The sequence below is a fragment of the Paramormyrops kingsleyae genome, chromosome 4 (genome assembly GCF_048594095.1).
Source record: "Paramormyrops kingsleyae isolate MSU_618 chromosome 4, PKINGS_0.4, whole genome shotgun sequence".
Lineage (NCBI taxonomy): Eukaryota > Metazoa > Chordata > Actinopteri > Osteoglossiformes > Mormyridae > Paramormyrops > Paramormyrops kingsleyae.
Genome location: NC_132800.1, coordinates 16,740,985 through 16,758,410, shown reverse-complemented (window position 1 = coordinate 16,758,410; position 17,426 = coordinate 16,740,985). Strand labels below are relative to the sequence as shown.

The following is a 17,426-nucleotide window of genomic DNA, read 5'->3' as shown; positions in this document are numbered from 1 at the left end:
ACAAACTGCAAATCATTGTAAGTTTCACTTAATACAGATTTTTGTTTCTATAATGTAGAAGAAACATGTTTCATGTGATCTGGGTTTGGCAGCCAGTAGAATATGAAGCTCTTTCGCCAGTTATCACAAAGATTCAAACTTACTGAAAACAAACTGACTTGGTCACACAAATGTGATGCTGACTGTACTGCAAACTCTCTCTGCATGGTCTACATCAGGGGTGGCCAGTCTTACCCGCAAAGTGCCAGTGTGTATGCAGGTTTTTCGGATAACCTTTAGGTCAGTTGTTCGACCCCAGGTATGAGGACTCTTCAGCCAATCAGTCCTCTAATTAGTAATCCAGCAAAAGCCCGCAGACAGCAGCCCTTTCTAGGTAAGATTGGCCACCCCTGGTCTATATTAACAAGATCAGACAGAAAAATGTTTTTATTTATCAACCTGTATGATGGATCTCTGCCATTTTCTTTCTGCAAACATTCTCCAGTTGATCTTTCAGTTCAGAAACCTCCTTCCTTAAATTCCCAAAATCAGATCTTGGACTGACAGAGATTCTGGGTCCAAATCCAGCTTCAGGGGTGACAGGAAGACCCTGGCACCTCTACAGACACACAGTGTGATTAAACAGCTTCATCAAAACAAATGTTTATTGTAATGTAATTAACAGGACCATTAACATCCGACAAATGACAGACTAGCTGAAATACAAATGAGAACATGCATCCATTTGAATACTCTGGTTTTCATATTGTCAAAGTAGCTGTTCTGTTACCTGGAGGAAATGGATGTGATCCTCTGTGTGTGAAAGCTGCTCCAGCTCAGAGTGTCTCCTCTTCAGTTCATCAATCTCCTGCTTCAGTCTCTCCATGTCTCCTTCAGCCTGACTCACTGCAGCCTTCTCCTGATCTCTGATCAGTTTTGTCACCTCAGAGCGTCTTCTCTCAATAGAGCAGATCATCTCAGTGAAGATCCTCTCGATGTCCTCCACTGCTGACTGTGCTGAGCTCTGTTGGTGACACAGGGAGCAGAGGACAGTAAATTACAATTGGCCCCTTTTGAGACTCCAGAGAGCCTCATTGTACAATAGTGATGTGAGCTGACAGGAGGTATAAAAACAGCACAGGGCTGGGGTTTGGAGCGTCACGATGCTGGATGCCTCAGGTACTGAAACCCAGCCAGCACTGATTGGAAATGATCACTCATTAAGCTTATACACTGTCAGCTGCAGGGATTTGGCAGAGACTGGTGGCTGTATGGGGCAGGTTGGTTGCCACCATTAGGTCTCAGTTTAATAGGTGACTTTCTTGGTGTTTATTTGCATTATGCTGGGTTGAGAAAAGTTGTATTTTTCTCAAATGGGCCTTTTATGGTACTTTTCTAAATAAATAAGCTACTACTGCTGCAACACTTGGTTAAACTCTGTTATCTAGCAACTTTGTCCCATTAAATCTCTGACCCAAAAAACCCACAGCAGCATTACTTTGACTAATACCCATAAGTCTATAAATCTGCAATCTGTTGAATCTGAAAGAATTAAAATGATCACAAGCCAGCTGTTATCTTCTCCTCAGGTTCATACTCACTGTGAATGAGCCCACAGCCTCTCTCAGCTCCTGCAGCTCCTTCTCTCTCATCTGAATTCTCTGCTGAAATTCCCTCTGAGTTTCACCCATTTGTTTCTACAGATAGGAAACAAGATGATGACAAAAGTTTGTTTCATTAGGTGAGATCATATTCATTAATCATCCTGTCCAGGGTGGACCCCAGCCTTGGGCCCTATGCTGCCTGGGAAAGGATCCAGGCGCTCTCTGTGACCCTGACCTGGATTACTGGTTAGGAGATGGATGGATGGATGGATGGATGGATGGATATTCTTAAATGATTTATTGACTGTAGGTAGGATAAACTGGACTTAGACCCTTTGGTCCTGTTTCCACCTGGTATTAACATGCGTCCTGGGTGATCCAATCACAAGTGCACAGCGCTAATTACAGGTGTGAAGACACCCAGGACACATTGAAGATGCATTGAGATCTGATCACTGAAACCACATTGGGAGGTGGTCTGGGCCGCATGTGGCCACATTCTTACAGCAATGTGAAGGCAAATGTGTCCTGGGCTGCATTGCAGGACCGGCTACTCAACTGACGTCCTATTTGATTTATGTCAGATCGCATGTCAGTTGATAATGGGCCACTGTGTAGTAAACTGCACTGTGAACAACAATAATGCATCTTTTCTCCTGCGACACTAAAAACTCTGAATCTGCTGGGAAGTTGGGTTAATATTGGACTGTTGTGACCCATTCATACGGAAACCGTGTCATAGTGTGCATCACTGATGTTACATGCAAATTCAGAAAAGATAATGTGTAAGATGTGATTATTAAAGATGTTTCAGAATTTGCACAGATCATATGTTTAATGAGCATGTTGGGGCGCGGCCTGGTGCAGGCAGGGAAAGAAGGTGACGATCCACTTAAAAGCTCCAAGACAAAGGGATTTAAGGAAACTGAAGAAAACTGGAAAGACAAAAAATAAAGGAACAACAAGGGGTCAGAACTCACCAGGGAAAAAGCACTGTGAAACTGCACTGTGAACAACAATAATGCATCATTTCTCCTGTGACACTAAAAACTCTGAATAAATGTGATTTACTAAAGATGCTTCAGAATTTGCACAGATCATATGTTTAATGAGCATGTTGGGGCGCGGCCTGGTGCAGGCAGGGAAACAAGGTGACGATCCACTTAAAAGCTCCAAGACAAAGGGATTTATGGAAACTGAAGAAAACTGGAAAGACACAAAATAAAGGAACAACAAGGGGTCAGAACTCAACAGGGAAAATGTAGCTAAGAAAACGACACGCAGACTAACAGAGGGAATGGGGCAGCTAGTGATGTTAAGCTTGACACCGAAGCTCCGAGGTATGTGACAAAAAAACTATTCACTACATTCTGAAGCACAGCTTTGAGGTTTCCTCCATTCCACCCTAAACATGTGACCATGGTCATCCGAAGCTTCGTTCTGTACTCAACCATCTGATTGTTTTGGAAATTGAAAATGAGGCGCAAAAACACAAAATAAAGTCTGATGCTAGAGACTGATGCTGCACCAAATTTGATTGCCTGTGTCAGACACACAACCTGCATTGTACATGCACTGAATTTGGTTGTGAAGAAGGCCATTGATCAGACACAAGGACCTGACGATATCAGATCCAAGGCATGACAGATTGTGCGTGACCAACTTCAGAACCAGTACAACTGCTAGAGAAAGGCTTTGTCAAATCCAACAGCAGATTCAAGAAGTGGAAACCAGCTGGAATAGCACTTACTCAATGCTGCAATGATCACATGATCAAGGAGAGCCAGTTGGTGCTGCATTGGTCACTCTGAAGACAGAGCTCACAACCCTGACCTCAGAGGAATATCACGTAATTTATGAGTGTCTGGGTGTTTTATGACATTTCAATGAGGCAACTGTTGCACTTTCTGAAGAGAAGAGAGTATCAGGATCCAAGGTAATTCCTCTCATCCACATGCTTAGACATGCTGTGAATCTGAAACTGTCCCAGACACAGAATGTCAAGGCCCAGCAGTTGTGCAAGAACCTCTTGAAGTTGCTCACTGAGAGGTTGTCAGTCTATGAGACCATGAGCATAATGACACTGGCCACACTGCTGGGTCCAAGGTATAAAACTGCAGATGCTGTAACCAATCTAATGCTCAGGCTGCTGTGAAACGCCTTACAGCAGAGTGTGCATCCAGCATAAGATTACAGGAGGCCCAGCAGAAGGCATCCACACCCACATGCATCCAGGCACCAAAACCAGAGCCTGCAGGAACCTCATCTGGTACTGCAATACACACCGGTACCGTTGCAACCTTTCTCATTTTAATAGTAATGTTCAATTAAATTGAATTGGGATAAATAATTATTATTGCACAGTACAAAATGCATAGTGTATATAATGATTCATGCTTTATCATTTTAGTTCCAGGTCTGTAGGATCTTCTGGACAGTGATGTGGGGGAGAGCAGACAGGTCAAGAGTCCTACAGCAGATTCTACTGTGGAGGTTCAGCAGTACCTCAGTGACCCAAATATACTGCGTTCTGAAGACCCTTTGCAGTTCTGGGATATGCAGAAGGCTGTGTATCCACACTGATATGAACTTGCAACACAGTTTCTCTGCACTCTAGCGACCTCCGTTCTATGTTAGCGGGATTCTCTAAAGTGGGAGAAGTTGTTAATAAAAAACCCCTGACTACTTTGCTCCTTTTACTTCACTTGTTCCAAGTCAGACATATAATTCAGCACATCAGGCAAATCAATGTCAACATTAAATGTCTTTGTTAACATTTTCACAAATTTTGAGCTTCACTGTTTATGATTAAAAGCCAAAATATTATCCTATGGCAACCAACACAATGCATTAAAGGCTGAACCCTTTAATCTTGAATATAAATGTATTAATCTAGGTATATCTTAGAAAATACCTTTTTAATATGTACATTTGTACTGTGTTGAGGTAGGTAAGGTAAGGTAAGGTAGGTAAGGTAAGGAGCACACGCTGATTACAGTGCCTTACCACACCCACCACACGACCAACCACCTCAGGGAGGAGATCCTGAGTGCAGCCGTGCAGTGGGTGACGCCTCAGCACCACACCAGTCTGAATGGACCAGTGTGAGTTTTTTCCAGTGGCTGGAGTGTCAATCCTGCAAAACAACTGTGTTGACGTAGTATAAAAATGCATGTGTATAACATGAAAAATTTATTGTGAAATATAGTTTGAATTATTTAAGTAATCACATTTGCATTATGTCAAATAATATATTATAATAAGGACTGTCTAATGAAAATCGCGACATTATTACAAAATACAAATTAACAATTATACATAGAAGACAAGTGTTATTATGAAATATAATACCGTTTATGGAATTATTTAAAAATAAAGGGACACATCATTGAAATATTTATTTATTATTTTATTTAGCTTTAGACATATTTATTTATTTTATTTGAGTATCATGGCGTTCCATACAAACATCTTAGGCATTTTTGTTACCCTAAAATGTGCTAATAGCTTCTGATTCCTTCTTGTCCTTCTTTTAATGTTCGGCAGATTCTGCATATGGAAGTTATTTACCTGCTTATTTTAATTACTGCGGAAAGTGAGATCCAATTACAAACGGTCAGTCGAGATGCGTGTGGAGACGCTTGTTAATACCAGGTGTGAACAGAGCCTTTGACTCACCACTGTTGTACTGAGCTCATAGTTTTGTGTTTGTGGGTTTCCTGTCAGCTTAAACAGGGCTGGTCATTCTCATCGGACCTCTCTAATTAACAAGGTGTTTCAATAATAACAATAATTGATACCTTCACTGATCCCTGTGGAGAAATTCCACCCATAGCAGCACCCAGGGAGCTGGGGGTTAAGGGCCTTGCTCAAGGACCCCCAGATGTGCCAAGGCCAGGCTTGAACTGGCAATCTTCTGATCATAGGCAGAGAGGCTTAGCCCACTCAGCCACAGGCTGCCCCAGAATTATCACACTCTGGCTGTTTCATGTTTACTGCACCATTCTCAGGAAACTCTACACACTGGAGTGTGTGAAATTAAAATCCCAGGACTGTGGCTGTTTCTGAGATGATGGAGCCGCTACTCTTATGCTGAGCTCCATTTACCTCGGAGGCCGGAACTCTGAGCTGAGAATGACGTCACAGACGAGTTAAACATGTTCCAGTACAGCAAGTCGGAAAGCCATTTAGCAAAACCAGGGACTGGTTTAAAAAAGCAAAATTTCTTGCTTAGCCAGATAACTTGTTGGATTTAATGTGTCCCAGTTTAAATGGCCTTTTTCTTCATTCACTTGTATTTAGCCCAGAGTACATTAAATACATCTGGCTGAGCAAGACATCCTGCTTTCTGAAACGGGCCCCAGTTCCAGCCCAGTTAATTGTTAGCCACTGTATGTGTGATCACACCATATTTAAACCCTCTTAGCTCACACATCTCTGCCATTCAGATGCTCAGCCAAACAGTAAGTGAACCTCTGCACCTTGTTTGCTTGCTGTATATATTCAGCTGCAGCCATATGATTCGATATTTGAAGGAATTTCAGTGCAAATTCAATCAGAACTTTTTAAACTTGTTAGTTAGTTTTTCTTTCATCTTACCAAACCACACTTGTTTTGCGTTTTTTTTTTTAGCAATTACACTAACATGTGTTAAGACACAATCTATTTATTTAAAATTAACTTTATATTTATATAAGAGTACTTCTGGCCTGACCTGTATCTCTGTCCTTCCTGCAGCAGCTGAGACTGTATCATGGCCTCTGTGTTCATCCAGCATACAGGGATAACAGATACACTGCTGGTCGGTACGGCAGTAGACCTCCAGGGGTTTGTCATGGTGGGAACAGACCTTGTCCTGTAGATGTCCAGTGGCATCAGTCAGCTTGTGCTTCTTAAAAGCTGGAGACTCATAGTGAGGCTGGAGGTGAGTTTCACAGTAAGAGGCCCGACACACCAGGCAGGACTTGACAGCTTTGTGTTTTTTCCCAGTACAGACGTCACACTCCACATCTCCAGGTCCAGCATAATGGTCAGCAGGAGTAGCTGCTTGTAGTCCAGTCTTCTTCAGTTTCTCCACCACTTCAACCAACATGGTGTTTCTGCCCAGAACAGGTCTGGGTGTGAAGGTCTGTCTGCACTGGGGGCAGCTGTAAACTCCAGCATTATCCTCCTGATCCCAGCAGCTCTTAATGCAGCTCATACAGTAACTGTGTCCACAGGGAATAGCCACTGGATCCTTCAGTAGATCCAGACAAATTGGGCAACTGAACTGGTTCGGATCCAGTGTGGAACTGGCTTCTGCCATTTTACCATGAACACTGATAGGATTCAGTTTTGTTTTCTCTCACAGTCGTCTGTGTGTGAGAGTGGGAGGAACTTCCTGCTTCTCAGGTTGCAGTAGGTGTGGTTTTGGACTGAGGCCAGACTGAGAAGAGCAGACTGGACAAACACTGGAGTTGGAGTTTAAAACTAAAATAGTACATCATGCAAACTATACACACAACAGACATTTATTTAGCTTTTATTAGAATATCTGACATTATTTTTCCGTAAACAAGCTATATCCTACTCTTTGATTTTGTACCGTAGATAGAAATTAGGTAGAAAGGCATAAGAGAGCAGATCTACTGAGAATGAATTTCTATGTCTGTTTAGAAACATGTTTGGGATCATGTAGTTTCAGGTGAAACATGCAGGTTTGTGCAATTATAGACAGACTGTGTCCGGATTAGACATAACAAGCGTAGATAAGTACTGTCAATCCACAGATTTGTTTTTTTTACATTATTCTACATATAATATTTATGAAAATAAAGGATGCGGCAGGTATAGGTCATATTTTTTTTTCATTTTATTTCTGTGTGTTTGCTGGGAGTGTATTTGTGTTAGGAAGGAGAGTCAGGTGACCAGGTTCAGAGTGAATAAAATTTTTCCATAATCTAAAGTTATCCTATAGATATTCATTGAATACTATTAAGTTAAAGTCTCACACTTAAGTTAATGGACCCACTTCAGCCATCCTCAGGAACAGAAAGATAGAAAATATCAAAAAAGTATCCAACAAATTCCAATAACCGCTTATCCAGTACAGGAGAAGTATTTTCTGCGATGAGTGAGCAAGCTGTTTGAGGGCATGACAGAATTTTTTATGGGAAATGGTGTGTTTTGTCTTAATACTGTTTATGAATTGTTGGTGGTGAAAAAAAGAGTTTGAAGTGCTTAGTTTTCATTTTATTAACACTTATATTTCACTTCCTGACACTCGACCCGTTTAAAGATGGATATCATGGTCATTTTTTATTTAGTTATTGCAAATAAACTGTGGCACAATAATTGCGCAACTTTCTACATATATTATTTGAAAGGTTTTTCAGAGTTTAAGAAGTTTGATAGATTTGTTTCTTTTATTGAACGTCATTTTTCTGTTATTAAAAACTTGAACGTATGCCTCCAAACCACTAGAGGGCGAATTCTGAAGAGGTGCGGATGTAACGGCTGCCAGAACTGGCTCTCCTGGGCCAGATGCTGTAGATGTGGTGTCAGAGGCGGCCAACTGCTGGGAGCCTTGGGGGAGCTGATTGCTAACTGCAAGGAGCCAGTGAGGAGACTGGCGACTCACTGGGGAGAGCCTGCTAGGAGCCTGGAGCAGGAACAGGGCGGTACTTTCTGAGTCACACGCTGGGGCTGTAGCCATGACATGGACGGGCTCTGAGTCAGGTTCAGGTGTGGGTCCAGGCCATGCCTTAAGTCTGCAGTGCTGGTGGTGGGAGCTGAAGGAGAGCTTCAGGGAAGTAAACAAAGAGAGGTCACATTTTGCTTCAACACAGTTTTATTGGAAGTCTGTACACAACACAGACGCATGTCAGCGTGCTGCCTTCCTCAGTGTGCTACTGACTATGTACAGTTCCCATTTAAATAGACACTTCCCTGCGAAACAACCAATCGTAACACAACAGGTGTGATGAACATCACCATGGCATCACCGGGTCACGCCCCAAAAACATGGTGTAACAGTAGATGATGTGAAAGGCATAACAAAGCAATGGTAATAGGTAAAACAAATAAAATATCATAAAAAACAGGTTAAAGAGAAGCCGTCATTTATGCCGTTTGGTACCAATGTATTTAAAGCAAATATACACCAGGCTTCCCTTCTAAGAAGGTGCTTTTCTCGATCGCCCCTCTAGGGGGCCTGGTTCACTGTCTCCAGACCCATAAACCGTAGGGAGTTACAGTCTTGACCTGCTGTATTAAAATGTCGGGCCACTGGAGACGATTCATTCCTATTGCCTAAGGCACATTTGTGCTGACATATCCTGGTTATTATGTGACGTTTAATCTTTCTGACATAAAATAATCCACACGGGCATGACAGTAAATATACAACAAATTGTGAATAAACAGTTTGTTCCTATGAGGGTGTATAGGCTACTTCTGTAACAAATAGTTCAAGCGATTGTTATCAATGAACTTATCATGTCGTACTTTCTTTAATTTTGATTTTGTCCCCTCACTAAATTTAAAGTGGGATCCAAAGGTAGGTGCTTATATGGACAAATGTCCAAGCCTTTGTATTTCATCAAGGTAAGAATAACTATAGAGCCCCCCCCCCCCCTTATCGGCAGGCTTAATGACAATGTCGTTAGTCGACATTAACTCACGCAATGCTTTATTTTCCAAAGACGAAAGATTACATCTTACTTTATGATGTGTACTATTAAAACAGACAGTAGGGTCTTGTTCAACCAGCTGACAAAGTGTTCCCACAGAGTGATTTGGATCAGGAGAGAGAAATATACTTTTAGGTCTAAAAGGAACTTTTTGAGCAATAGAAGAGCTTGAGATATACCAGCGGAGTCCATAGTTACCTTTGAATAAAAAGATTTAAGTCTAATAGACTTTAAAAAAATTAAACAACTCAACCATTATGTTGAATGGATCACTACATTTAGCTGGAATGAAGGAGAGTTCTAAACGTTTCCAATAAAACCATGTTGAAGCAAAGTCCGACCTCTACTGTGGTCCAGCACTCTGACAACTATAGAACGAGGAGTGAAGCCCGTTCTTCTGTGTTGGAGAGCTTTGGGGAGCCAGCGGTCACTTCCGCAGCGAGCAGGGGGACCTCAGTAAGTCCTGGAAAAGCGTCCCGTTGTCAGACTCCAAGTGACAATGAGGAGGCAGGTCGCCCCACGGCGAGCGAGGTGGAGTCGGCGGGCTCCTTTTCTCCAGAGCACTGCTCCTCTGCAGGGTTCAGCCACTCGCTTCATTCCAGAGGCCCTGAGGATCTCTGCTATAGCTGTCACATCCTCCACTTGGGAGTCGGGGGAGAGGGCGGCTATGGCCTCTGTCAGAGATGGGCCGTTCTCTCTGGGGAAAGATGTACTGCGGCCTGAAGGAGCAGCATTAGGTATGTTTGAAACAAGCAGCAGTGATGGGCTGTAGGGACCTGGGGAATCCACTGGGGCTTGTTGAGGTCCCTCATTCTATCATGTGTGCCTGGACGAATGACTCTGGGAGCTGGTGTTGTCAGACAATAAACTGGGATTTACTGGGATCAGGATGGCAGGCTAGGGAACGGGCAACATGTAGGGCACCACATCAATGATGAAACTGGGGAACACAGGACCAGGAAGCACTTAAATACAGGAATAACGAGGGAACAGACAGCAGGCAGCTGGGAGTGGATAACATGAGGGCTGGAAGAAGAGGTGAGACCAAGGAGCAGCAGGCATGGCTTGTTAGAGCCACGTCAGGGAGGTGGCAGGACGTGACGTTTGGGGCTAGGGTGGGGTTAGGGTAAAGTATGGATGGGCCTGGGACTTTCCTCCAGAACTCCAGAGCTTGATGGAAGTACTGGGAGCTTCTTAAACCCTTACCTGAGGAAAGAGGCTCCCAACCTGTGGTGACTTTTACTGGATCTTCATTAAATCCTTACATGCGGAATGAGACACCTCATCCTTGGCCTCCATGCCTGGAAGTACCCGGAGCCCTGGGAGCCTTAACCTCACCCCTGGCCCTAGACCCAAACTTAACCCTAACCCATAAGCACAGGTTCGCAGCATGAGCGGTTTTCACCTTATAACATGTATGGTTTTCTGCTCTTAATCTGAAAATCAGTTCATCATTTGCCCAGAAGGTGGCAGCACATGAACACTGCAAAACTGCAAGCTTGGCATATTGCTGCAGCAACAACTATGTGCTATACATACTGTATATTTAGAAAAACTACATTATTACATAAATCAATAAAAAAAACCAAAAAGAACAGAATGATATCTATAAAATATAGCTTTAATAGTATAATTTAATAATTATAGTTATAATTTAATAGTGAAAAGCCGTCCTCACTATCTGCCGCGGGAATTCACAGCGGTGTGTATAGTGGCTGTTTACGCGCCTCCACATGCTACCGCTAACGATGCTCTGAGGGAGCTACATGACAGCATCGGCTCCTACAAAATAAACACCCAGAAGCTGTATGTGGTGCTGGGGACTTTAACCACGGGAATCTGCAGGACATTCTCCCCATATTCCACCAACATGTAACACCACTCGAGGGGGAAACACTCTGGACAAACTATTCACCAACAATCGAGGACTGTACAGAGCAGTGCCCCCCCCACCTCGGGACCTCAGATCACACCTCCCTCCTGCTGGCTCCTGCATACAGCCCCCTGTTGAAGGAGCAAAACTATAACAAAAACCATCTCTATGTGGCCTGATGGTGCTGAGTCCCTGCGCCAGGACTGCTTTGGGACTACAGACTGGCAGATATTCAGGGAGGCTGCAGCACCGGGGAGCAGTGTGGACCTGGAGGAGTACACATCACCTGTCCTAGGCTACATCAGGAGGTGCATAGAGGATGTGACCACCTGCAAGACCATCACCATCCGGCCGAACCAAAAGCCTTGGCTGAATGCAGAAGTGCGCCCCCTGCTGAGAGCCTGTGATGCTGCATTTAGGGATGGTGATGCAGCAGCACTCAGAGCAGCCAGAAGGAACTTGTCAGGGGGCAGAAGGAGAGCAAAGTCCATACATGCTCTCAAGATCCAGGGCCACTTCAATACAAATGAGCCACAAAGCGTGTGGAAGGGCATCAGGTGCATCACTGACTAGAAGAAGAGTGACGCACAGTGACTGGTGGATCCTGCTCCCTGACACCCTGAATGCCTTCTCCGCTCGCTTTGAGGCCTCGAACACCACCACCCCCTCCCGGTTCACCGCTCCCCCAATGAGCCCCCAGAAATCAGCGTAACAACAGCAGAGGTGAGGAGAACGCTGCAGAAGGTCAACCCTAGGAAGGCCTCAGGCCCTGATGGGATCCCAGGCAAGGTTCTGAGGGACTGTGCAGACCAGCAGTCTGAAGTCCTGATGGACATATTCAACATCTCGCTGTCCCAGGCCAGAGTTCCATCATGCCTCAAGACATCCACAATCACCCTGAAGCCAAAGACCTCCGCAGCTTTGTGCCACAATGATTACCGCCCCATTGCACTCACCCCGATAATCATGAAGTGCTTTGAGAGGCTGGTGATGCAACACCTGCACCAGACCATCAGTGTGGCTGAGGACTCCCACCAGTATGCATACAGGTGGACCCGGTCCACAGCTGACCCTATCTCTGCTGTGATACACCAGCCCCTCTCTCACCTGGAGAATAAGGACTCCTACGTCAGGCTGCCGTCTCTGGACTTTAGCTCTGCATTCAGTACCATCATTCCGCAGAAGCCCGTGCCCAAGCTGGCAGCATTTGGTACCTCCTCACACCTGTGTTACTGGGTCCTGGATTTCCTGACCTGCAGGCCACAGAGAGTAAGGATCAATAACAACATGTCCTCCACTATCCTCCTGAGCACTGGCTCCCCCCAGGGCTGTGTGCTCAGCCCACTGCTGTACACACTAATGACCAATGACTGCAGAGCTCACTACAAGAACAAAGTCATGGTGAAGTTTGCAGACGACACAGCAGTGGTAGGACTCATCACCCTCGGGGACGAGACGGCGTACTGGCTAGACGTGGAGGACCTGATACGGTGGTGCAAGGACAACAACCTCATCCTCAACATCCAGAAGACCAAGGAGATGGTCGTGGATTTCCACAGGACTGGCACCCTCCCCCCCCACCACTTTACGTAGATGGAGCAGCTGTGGAGATGGTCACCTCACTCAAGTACCTTGGGGTTCACCTGACCAACACCCACACCTGGCGCACCAAGACCGCGGCCGTCATTAAGAAGACCCAACAGCGCCTCTATTTCTTTGCAGAAGCTGAAGAGAGCAGGACTGGAGGCTGACGTCCACAGGTCCGTTTACAGCTGCGTGCTGGAGAGTGTCCTGACCTCCTGCCTCACTGTGTGGTTTGGCAGCTGCAGTGTGGCAGAGAAGGAGGAGCTACAGAGGGTGGTGAAATCTGCCCAGAGGACCATCGGGTGCAGCTTCCCACCCATCGGGGATATATACACCGCTAGATGCATAGGAAAAGCCACCTGCATCCTTCATGATCCCACCCACCCTGCACATGAACTGTTCATCCCCCTGCCGTCAGGAAGGAGGCTGCACTGCATCTGAGCAAAAACATCCAGACTGACAAACACTTTCTATCCAACTGCAGTCAGACTGAATCAAATCTAAAAATCCCCCCCAAGTTTGGTTTTGTTTAAGCTCCATACTTTCCCACAATTACCCTGGACTGCTTCCAGTACTGAAGCCCAAAGAATCAAACACGGAGCTCACATAACTTGGCATGAGGTCCTTGAATTACCTAAAGTGGATGGAGTTTTTACTCCGGCCCATGGGGATTCAGAGCAGACACAAATGATCGTGAAGCCATGTGTGATTTACAGTGAAAGGTGACTGAACACAATGCACAGCCTTTGTAATGACTCCACTGTCCAGCAGGGGGTGCCACATGAAAGCTACCCAGCAGGAGTAAACAGGCTTCCGGAGATGATGCACCGCAGTCCCACAGTCCTCTAGACTTAAGTGCTCTAATCTTGTGGTCCCTCTATACCCTTGTGGTCCCTCTATACCCCCTTTGGTACACTTCCATGATCCACAAGTCCCTAGTCTCCTCGTTTCTTAGTTCTCATGTTCCTAATCCCATAGTCCATTACTCCTTAGTCCCCTTGTTCCTAATCCCATAGTCCACTACTCCTTAGTCCCCTTGTTCCTAATCCCATAGTCCACTACTCTTTAGTCCCCTAGTTCCTAATCCCATAGTCCACTACTCCTTAGTCCCCTAGTTCCTAATCCCATAGTTCACTACTCCTTAGTCCCCTTGTTCCTAATCCCATAGTCCACTACTCCTTAGTCCCCTAGTTCCTAATCCAATAGTCCACTACTCCTTAGTCCCCTAGTTCCTAATCCCATAGTGCAATACTCCTTAGTCCCCTAGTTCCTAATCCCATAGTCCACTACTCCTTAGTCCCCTAGTTCCTAATCCCATAGTCCACTACTCCTTAGTCCCCTTGTTCCTAATCCCATAGTGCAATACTCCTTAGTCCCCTAGTTCCTAATCCCATAGTCCACTACTCCTTAGTCCCCTAGTTCCTAATCCCATAGTCCACTACTCCTTAGTCCCCTTGTTCCTAATCCCATAGTCCACTACTCCTTAGTCCCCTAGTTCCTGCTCCCTATTCCCCTTGCATTGACAAATAGATACTTAAATGCAAAAACTAACGAGGGGCAACAGGCATGAATCATGAGGGTCTCGCTAAGGAGGAGACAGGAGAGTCAGGCAGATGTGATGGGTAGGACATGACAGTGGTCATGTGACATGGGCTGTTGCAGTCGCCATGAGGAACTGCAGGAATGTAAACAGCTTGGAAAAGGTAGCTGGTGTTTTTCTCCTTTATTTCTGTGTGATCCTATAGTGGGTCCCTTGTTGGATGGGATCCTGTTTCTACTGTGTGTCAGTCGTAAGCGGATCACACTTCTTATCGTCAGGGTGATGCCTGTGGTTTATGGCATTGGCCAGAGTTATTTGGATTTGCTGGAAACTCTACAAACTACACAAACACAATAACCAGTAGCAGGACTTGTAGTCTTTCAGGCACTTGGCCCCAGATGTTTAATTACTTTGACTTTATATCTGAATGTGAATTTTTTGTAATTGGCCAATATGGTTCTTATTCATGACAATATTCAGTCAATGTTCTGTTTAAGAATTGCATTGATTAAGGATTGGATAAAATTTATTGATCTCGGGGGGAAATTATTTTGAAAGCAGCAGATACAAACATACATGTAGTGCATCAGTTGTAAATAACAAATGGAAACTTGCTTCCTTCTGCACCTTCCCCCCCCCCCCCCCCTTATGTCACCAGAGGGATAAATATTCCTGTTTGCATGTGTGTCACTGTCTGTAAGTATATCACAGATGTGAGAGAAATGCCTGTGCATATAGGCTGTAAACCCTCATGCTCATACATTTTAGTCTCTGTAAGTGTTACGTTCCGGCTGCTGTCAGGCGCAGTATAAACGCACTCAGACCCAGGATGGCTCGATTGTCAGGGGTCATTTATTAACAAAGAGCACAAACAGGAGAGAACATAACAGAAAAGGACAATGAAACACTGATGCAGAGCCGAAGCCGGCGTGGTGGCTGCCACAGGATCCATTCCTCCCCCCTTAGCCGGGAACCCACCTTATACACCCACCCCCAGGGGAACAGGTGCACCACATCTAAATTAGACAGGGGGGGAGAGAAACAAACAAGCCACCAGCAGGGGGAGCAGCACAGAATGTGGAGCTCATCACCAGAGGAAGGAGAGGGACGTCAGAGTAAGAATCCACCTTTCCACTGTGTTCAGGGGTATATCGATCTGTACTGCTGCAATGACACTGTGAGTGTATTGTGGGACACATTGTGGCTGACAGTCTCATTCCTAAACTAGAAACACCTTGATGTAGTACTAACGTGATTTATTAAGATTTTATATTATTTATCTTTACTTAGTTAACATATGATTAATCTGATTATATTACTTATCTTTACCTCAGGACCGCTGTAGGTTTTGAGCTAATAAAATGTCTGCCGTCTGCCGCCCCCTGCTGGCCAAAGCATCGCCGCTGCGATATCAGGCTGCTGCGCTCAGTCACCAGAGACGCGGATTAAGTGTGTTACTCAGTTACGCTTCGGTCAGCGCTGAACCGGGACATTAATAGGATAGAATATGAAGCCTTTATTGTCAGTGTACAGGTAGCAAATACAATATACAGACAGAAATATATAAAATGTACATATAGAGGGGAGGGGAAAAGCCCCCCAATCATCAGGATTACATTTCATTACATTTTATTTTATTCATAATCAGAATTCACTTTATTGGTACAACTGCATGTACTATGATTTTGTTTTGGCAGTTTTTGTGCATTCACAGTCAACATAGAACAGAAGTCAGAGAAAAACAGTCATATTCTGCATGGGTTTGGCAAGCTGAACAAATATTCAATTTTGTCTAACATACGTCACACTTCAAACAGAGTAAAAAGGGTTATACTGGTTAAAAAGCAGAGATTTTACCTTTTTGTCACAGAGAAGCAGCGACATGTGACACTCTGATAAGGTAAAAATGATTCCTCCAGCACACAGTGAGCTATCCCAGCATGCACAGGGACACGGGGGAGTTTGCATAATAAACCCAAAACCCTGGATAGAGAGGTTCAGTGAATGAGGAGGTGAAGCTGTACAGGAGGGTCAGCCCATCAGAGGAGACTCTGTAGAAGGACAGAGTACCAGCCGCCCAGTCCAGATACACTCCTACTCTGCGGGAGTCTGAGGGCTTTATGGGTATGACAGTCTGTTTATTATTGTGCAGGACATAGTAACTGTCAGGAGAGCAGATCAGCATCCATGACTTGTCATTGGCTCCAAGCAGACAGTCAGCACTGTCTCCTTTCCTCCTGATTCCTTTATAAGTCACTCCTATCAGGGCTCCATCTCCACTCCACTCAGCTTCCCAGTAACAGCGACCAGTCAGAGTCTCTCTGCAAAGAACTTGGGGCCGGCATTCAAATCTCTCTGTATGATCAGGATATGGCTGCTCTGCCCCCCATGTCACCTTCCTGTTCCCCTCTGACAGAGACAGGTGTCTGTGTGCTGTGTTGGGGTCCAGCGTCAGCTGGCAGGAGTCTGTAGGCAAGAGGAAGATCGATTAATCCCATCACGAAGCCCAGCATCTCCATCATTATCACTGTCACACCTCACACACTCACTAACACAGAACTCGCTCCAATACACACATTTTTATTCCCAATATACTTGTAGTAGGAGGAGGAAACGATAACGTGTGTGTTATTAAGCCCTGGGGGGTGAGTAGCCAATAGGAGAGGGCGCTCAGACTATAAGGGTTACCCTAGCACAGATGCGCTATGCTCCTTCTCGGCGGTTATTGTAATTGTTGGATTCCCGGTTTGTTCCGGGATTAGTGGTCGGGACATCTTGTACCGGGGGTTCAGCCCTTGGGTGGTGTAAATGGTCCAAGCTGCGACAGGACGCCTGATGCTGGGAATAATGCAGCGGGGTTTCTCCTAAGGTGTGAGTTAAATGTTTCGCCTGGTTTGTAGGTGGGTAGATGGCGTTACCTTATGATTAATTAGCCCCTTACCTTACTGTTTTGTTACTATAGGGTCCCGTGTGCTGTGGTGCGGCGGTGACTGCTGCTCCATCTTACGTGGAACCACTGCTGCTCTGCCTACGGCGGCTCTGTGCTGCCTTACTGCCGCTCTGCCTACGGCGGCTCTGTGCTGCCTTACTGCCGCTCTGCCTACGGCGGTTTTGTGCTGCCTTACTGCTGTTCTGCCTACGGCGGCTCTGTGCTGCCCTACTGCTGCTGTTTAGTG

General features: G+C 45.2%; 1 protein-coding gene across 4 annotated transcripts in view; it reads right to left on the bottom strand.

Annotated features, from left to right (window-relative positions):
• LOC140588909 (tripartite motif-containing protein 16-like) overlaps positions 1-17,426 on the bottom strand; it is a 53,410-nt gene that overhangs the window by 25,775 nt on the left and 10,209 nt on the right. The window contains exon 6 of one of the 4 annotated variants that reach the window (XM_072711561.1): positions 15,747-16,716. The exons of the other annotated variants lie outside the window; for them this stretch is intronic. Within the exon in view, the coding sequence (XP_072567662.1) occupies positions 16,181-16,716 (536 nt within the window). The 3' untranslated portion in view covers positions 15,747-16,180. Of the gene's footprint in view, positions 1-15,746; positions 16,717-17,426 lie in introns of those variants that run through there. 4 annotated transcript variants of the gene reach the window in all.